This window comes from Cariama cristata, unplaced genomic scaffold (genome assembly GCF_000690535.1).
Source record: "Cariama cristata isolate BGI_N322 unplaced genomic scaffold, ASM69053v1 scaffold7592, whole genome shotgun sequence".
Taxonomy (NCBI): Eukaryota; Metazoa; Chordata; class Aves; order Cariamiformes; family Cariamidae; genus Cariama; species Cariama cristata.
Window position 1 is genome coordinate 125,393 of NW_009604381.1, and position 6,685 is coordinate 132,077.

At 42.4% G+C, this 6,685-nt stretch overlaps 1 protein-coding gene across 1 annotated transcript in view; it reads right to left on the reverse strand.

The window, feature by feature from the left end:
* TGFBR2 (transforming growth factor, beta receptor II (70/80kDa)) overlaps positions 1-6,327 on the reverse strand; it is a 31,022-nt gene extending 24,695 nt beyond the window's left edge. The window contains exons 1-2 of the mRNA XM_009695579.1: positions 6,164-6,327; positions 4,309-4,499 (exon numbers count right to left, since the gene is read on the reverse strand). Of these exons, the coding sequence (XP_009693881.1) occupies positions 4,309-4,499; positions 6,164-6,327 (355 nt within the window). The remainder of the gene's footprint in view (positions 1-4,308; positions 4,500-6,163) is intronic.
* Positions 6,328-6,685: the final 358 nt, after the last annotated feature.

The following is a 6,685-nucleotide window of genomic DNA, read 5'->3' on the forward strand; positions in this document are numbered from 1 at the left end:
TTAGCAAACTCAGTAAAACCATGATCAATGTGAAGATTGTTAGCAGGACAACACCCTCCCCCCCTCGACTCCCCAATTAGCTTAATTATTCTCATTAATTCTTGTTGACCTGTCAGCCATCTCTATCACTGAAGTTTCGATATGTCAAGGAAACTGTTTGGATGATTCAGATAAGCATTAGAACTCGTACATGTTGTTGCTGCTAAAGATTTCTCCCATATTATGACCGGGTGGGGTGGGAATGCCCAAAATAATGACCTCATCTTGCAGTACATGAGGAATAAACACAGCCTACCTGAACAATCCCCCAGGCACCTCAGCTGCAAGCTGCGTGGAGATCTGCATGGCATGGCAAGACAGGTGAGGACGAAAAACGACCACCATTTAAGTTGTCAGAATGAAACAGCTCTAAACCAAACAGAGCTGTGCTACAGGTCTGCAAACCCTATTTCCAAATTTTGAGATCTCTGCGTTTTTGCTTGGATTTGAACTTGATGCCCAGGATAACAACTGCCTATATAACGACAACAATACTTAAAGGATTTGTTTTCCCATCTACAGTCTCCAAGTGCTGGGATCACCCTTTCGCACGCCGCGGAAGGCAGGATTCTGAATAAGCCTGGCCAACGAGAAGAAGTTGCACTGCGTAGCAGGTCGGTCATGCACTGAGTAACATGCAGGTATCCCATTTCCTCAGCCACAGCGAGTGCCTGGTCATCTCTGCCCACGGAGAACGGGTCAGACGTGAGGCTGGAAAAAGCACAGTCCTCCTTGGTCCCCTCGGGTAAACAAGCCTTGACCTCAGCCAAACCGCTTAGGATGGTTAATAAAGAAGAACTTTGTTAGGCATTTGTCATGCTCGCACTGGCTGATGAATAGAGGCTGGGAGATGGTGTGGCGAGGGGAAGGTTGAGGAGCAAAGCTGCCCAAACACCAAGGGAGGCCTGGAACCGTGCAAACAGCTACAGACAGACCTGGTTCATCACAACAGGTCAAAACATAAGGAGGCAAAGCAAGATGCAGAAGATCCACCAGACACAACTAGACATCAGGGAGGAAAAAACCCTGGTAGTCCAGTCCTGTGCTCATCTTTTCCATGACAGCAGGACCAGGCCGCTGCCTGCCGCCTAACCAACTTCTAGCCAGCCAGGGCCTTTCCCTCCCCCGATTTTGGCTAATCTTTTCCAGTGGTTTTGCCTTCTGGTAACACTGACATTAGACATTTGAATAAATATTAATTAAAACACATTGGCATTGAGTTTTGCTGTGAGAAGCGTTTTTCCACCACAGGGCTGTAAGCTGCTTGCCAGTCACCCACAAATTTGTTTGGCAAAAAAGAGAGGGTTTAAAAAATAAACAGAGTAGTCAGATCTGCAATGGCTACCTGTCTCCTCTATATTATTTCTCCAGGAACTACAGAACATCATTTGGAGTGATTCTACACACAGTATGTTCCACCAGCTGTTGGTGGCTTGAAATACCAGGGATCTGAATCAGGGTGAGAAGCCCCCTGACACAGCAGAACTACGGGCATGTTTAGGCACATGGCTGACTGTATCTTGCTTATTTTGCAGTTTGGCAATTTAAATGACAGTCTGTACAAGAAACAGGCATTTGATGTGGATGTAACGACTTCAAACGTTTCCAAAGCCACCCCCGGGTGAGTCACAACACCTTCCACTACACAAAACCTTCAGATGTTTGTGTCTAAAAACGGAGTCAGGAGATCTACCCTTCACAGTCAAGGTTGATCCAAGCCAACAGTGCTATAAACCAATTCTTCTATAAGCAATAACAGCTTAGCTGTGAATCACTGGAACGTAGTGACTAACCTCTGGTGGAAATTAGAACTTGTCGCCTTACCTACAATTTTCTTTCTTATCTCAGAAACACCAGGAACAAACTAAGTCTGGTCCATCTTAAGTGTGCACCCAGGAGGAAGAAGAGCTAGAACACTGATCATTTATAGCAATAGCTTGAAAGGAAAGGCTGTGATTAACAGGTGAAAAATTACAATCTTTTTTATCGCCTCAGTTTCTGCTAATAAATGAGTACAATCACTTTTTGATGAGGCTTTTTTAGACTAGCTTTTGTCCACTCTCTAAAACTATAGGATGTGCAAAAACACTGCAAAAATTCTCGCTCTGATGTATAAGAAACGTAGAGAGAAAAAAAAGGCAAGAACAATGTACAGAATAGATCTGGATGACAGTCATTCCAAAGGCAAAATTATTACAGGCTATTATCTAGTTGTCTGGAGGAGCTGTGGACCAGCTGGCTGTGATGTTCTGCTCAAAGTTAAACACAGACAGGAAACCGCATGTCTGATACTGTAAAAATCGTTTGTCTTCCTGCCATGGCTAACCAGGCAAGCAACCCAAAGGGGCTGTTTTCATTTAAAAGAAACACTAATCCACAACAATAAAAAAGGAATGACAAAGCCTCAGTTCTCCCCCCTCCCAACTGGAGTTAATGCTTGTGTTTGTGAATGAACTGAAAATGTTACAAACTGAAGTTTCACATTACTTTAATTTTTATCTGTAGTTATTCATTTACTATATGTGAATGCAGGACACAGTGTTCATGAGTCACCTCGAGTGCTTACAGCACCGGACCTAAAAGGAAAAGCTCCACTCCGAAGAGTGAAAGGAATTAGGGTAAAAAGGCTGGGTTTTAATTTATACTACAGCTCCTTTTAGGCTGCTCTGGAAGTGTGAGGGAGGCTGTAGAGCTGATGGGAATGAAGGCACTTGGTGTTCAACTTGTAGAACGGTTTTCATAAACATACTCACAGAAGACACCCATTTGCCAGAGCAATTGTATTCAGCTACATAGCTTCAGGAGAAACAGCTACAACGTGACTAATTTATAACAAATTACCCAAAATCCACAAGGGTGTGGTTCACTTTTTGTACAAAAACACTAGACAGCCTACACAGGGTAAGATCTTTGCACCGCCAACTCGTTCTCTTCAACAAAATCAAGGCACTGTGTTAGAATCAGGTCCTGGGTCTACCACCTGCGCTCACATCAATTTACTCCAACTCCTTTAAAGCCCACCCAAGTAAGCGTTGGTTGTACAACCATGGAGCAGCAGTCAGGTTGTCTGGTTTCAAATCAAGCTTGGGAAGGGGATGAAGAAGAGGGGAGGAGGTGGCACCAGGTATGGATAGCTTGGGCCAAGGGAGGCGAAGACTTTCTAGCTTGCTCTTGGCTGATCTGGTGTGGTTTTGCAACCTGAACTAGTTAGCCTTCTTGGAGGGCTGGGAAGCGAGAGCTAGAAGCCACGCACGTAGTTGTCTGCCTCAGTGCAGTTGCACACTATATTTCCCAGGAGTGGAAACAGTGTCCCAAACCCTTCGTTATCTCAGGTAACGAGGATTTGATTATATCCTTTTCTGCGGAACTTACAGATGATACGGATGGGTTCTATCTGCCACACTCATTTAGAAGTGAGTGCACACAACGTTCTCCATAGGAAGCCTCACACTTGCCTGCGAGAGACCTGATTTAGCCTCAGTAAAAGAATCATTATGGGATCCAGCAGGTAGGAGAAAATACAATGAGGTGTGTGCATCCACACATGCACATCTGTGTGTGTGGCACAAGGTCCACCAGCACTGTACACACCTGCACTGCCTTTACTTATTTGCAGTGGTCTATATAGGCATTCATGAAGTAGAATGGGGACGGGCTATGCACTTCTGATTTGGTCTATAGTCAGATTTCACTGGTTTAACTGAACTCACACACATGTCCGTGTGCCGTAGTAAGTGGGAGGTAGCATATTCACCAGTGAAGGCACCTTCTACCTACTTCACGCCCACCACAGAACAAGTGCAGATGGTCAGTTACAACAGAGAAGCTGACTTTACATCCACATCCTATCAAGTTACTCGCTAGTATCTGTATATACAGATGTCACACTACGGCAATACAGCCTTTTAGAAGAGGCAAGACCTTAAATATGGCATTTGCCTCTTGCTTATGTTTTATAATGTAACTAGTGTATGTTGCATTTTGGTGTGTCAACAGAATAACTCTAAACATCTTGCTTTCCTCTTTCTTTTCATCAACTTTCAAGTGCGATGTCAGACTTACTTCAAAAGGAGGACAGCCTGGCAGGAAGAAATACGCTCTGAACACAGAAAAGAAAGGTTGAGAATTTGCCAAACTCGGAAGAGACCAAAATAGCTCCTGCCACTAGAAGTTCTCCACAAAACGCAACTCCAAAGTCCATTGGTATGACACAGTTAGTATTACTTGCAAAGTACAGCCCAGGAAGGTGGAGTAAATTATTAAACCTACCTGATGGAAAAATGAGCATATCATTGCATTCTTCACTTGTACAGGAACACATGAACATCAATCCCCCATCTTCCTTCTTTTCCCTCATCAAACACTGCTCTGAGCTGGAGTCATCCAACACATGACCATACAGTGTTTTCTGGGGATCATGGCATATTGTTTCTAACGTCACATTTTCATCATTCTGTCTCCTAAAAATGAAAAGGAGAAAATTGAAATGAAAGAAGGAATATTCTACAAACGGAGCAGACAGGACTGCGCCTGCCCAAAATTTGCCTCTTTTGAGAACTCCAATGGGATTTAAAGAGTATCATATGTTCTCCTCCGGCTTTCCTGAATGGGGTAAGTTTAGCTGTGTCTGGGCACCTCACACTGGGGCATTTGTACAATGGCACAGCTATTCCTGTTATCATATTACCACTAAGTTCCAACGAGTCCCTTTGAAAATCTCACCCAGAATTATTCAAGCTAATGCTCAATGAACCGCTGTGAACTTCAGAACATACTTTTGGTTTTTGTGGTCACTGTGCAGACAGTAAAAATCTGTGGGAAAACATGATAAAAACTGAATTATTTCCTCAAAATCTGAGGAATTTCTAGTGAGTTGGCTTTTAAGTTGTGCTTTTGAAGCCTACAATCAGCACAATTTCTGCACTGAAAGAGTTATCCTTACAATTCAAAAAAAACCCAAAATCAACAACGCAAGGCCAACCGCAGAACTGGTGCAAGCTAGAGTTGCCTCACTGCCAAGGAAATATTTACAGCTGATGATCTGGACCATACTTCTGTGTTTTGTCGCGGTCCGCAGATTTCATTTCATTGACAGAAGACTCAGAGGCAAAGAGCACTTTAAATACAGTTCTCAACTCCTTTGCCTTTCGGATACATTGGCATGAAAAATCCAGAATGTATCCGAGATTGCACTACAGTCACTTTGTATGGCAGTAACAGGCACCGACCATTTACTAAAGGCGCACAGGACGAACATGGAACAGCACCCTGGACTGATCCTGCATTTCAAGTGTCTACTTCCAATTATGCTTCAAGTCAATGAACACAACTAATCCCTCAATAAATGAATTAATTATGTCTTTCTGTAAGTGGTTTCTAATTATGTTCCTAAATCAGCAGCAATGTTGCAAATACGCAGTTTTGTTCCTTTTGTTTACTTATGAACTCTTTAAGAGTGTTTCTGGTTTTCTTTGGTAGGATTGGCTTACCATTTATGGAAGGGCAAAACCCCTTTAGACTGGAATGCAAGTTTGGAGTGAACAAATCCTCAAAAAGTGCTACAACTCATTTTCATACACTCTTGATTTCTTTGAACCCAGACATAACGCTATATAAAAAGCGCGACGCCTACATCAGGGTCACTACATACATAGATTTTTTTTACCATTAAAAGAAAGTATTTTTACCTATACATGGTAAATAAGCCTCCTGTGATAGATCTACATAATCTAGTTCACTTTGAAACCTGAGAGAGAATTGTCTTTCCTCAGCAAACACCACCACAATCCTCTCTTGAGTCTCAAATCTGTTTCTACTCTGTGTGCTGTGGGTGGATGCAGCTTAACGGTTTGAGCAAAACCATGCCTCTTTTCCAATAACAGCATAAGCTGGAACAGAACTGCTTTAGAAGAAAAAAAAAAATCCCCAGAACACTTCATATCAGAAATGTTGTTAACCTCAAGCAACTCTCAGTATGCTGAGCACAGATATGAGTTGGAAGCAAGAGAGCAAAGCCCGGTTAGGTAGCAGGGACATTCTGAATATCAAAGCAATCAAGAGAAGTACTAAGTAATGATGAATGAGGGTGTGCTTCCCTCCCCACCTATATGAAGAAATAACTTACCATATAGCGACGCAGACTTCATTATTCTTCTCACAGATAGAAGTGATGTTGCAGTTGCTCTTGCATTGATGTTGGTTTGAGCAGGTTGTTACTTTAATGTCACAAAATTTGCATAGGTTTGGCATTTTTATTCCATTTTCCTTATTTCTGTCAACAGGTGACATAATTTCAGCTTAAGGAAAAAAAAAGAGAAGGAAACTCAATAATGGTAGATTATCAGACTGCGTTATTGCTCATTATGAAGATAAGATTTTCATCAGCAGCAAACATTCCCTCCCACCTTAAATTAAAAATCTTTGATCTTTCACAGCTACCAATTTTCTTTACAATAGGGCAAGTGCCACAGTGTCAAGACCAGGTTAATCAAAGTGAATTTGAAGTGAAATCAACTTCTATTGACTTCAGAGGAAGCAAGAGCTGCTTTGCAATTTGCAGAATCAAGCTTATTCTGAGTCCAGTTTGCTCTGAAATAACTACTCCACGGTCACCCATTTGCATTATTCACAGGCAGCATACCTGTCC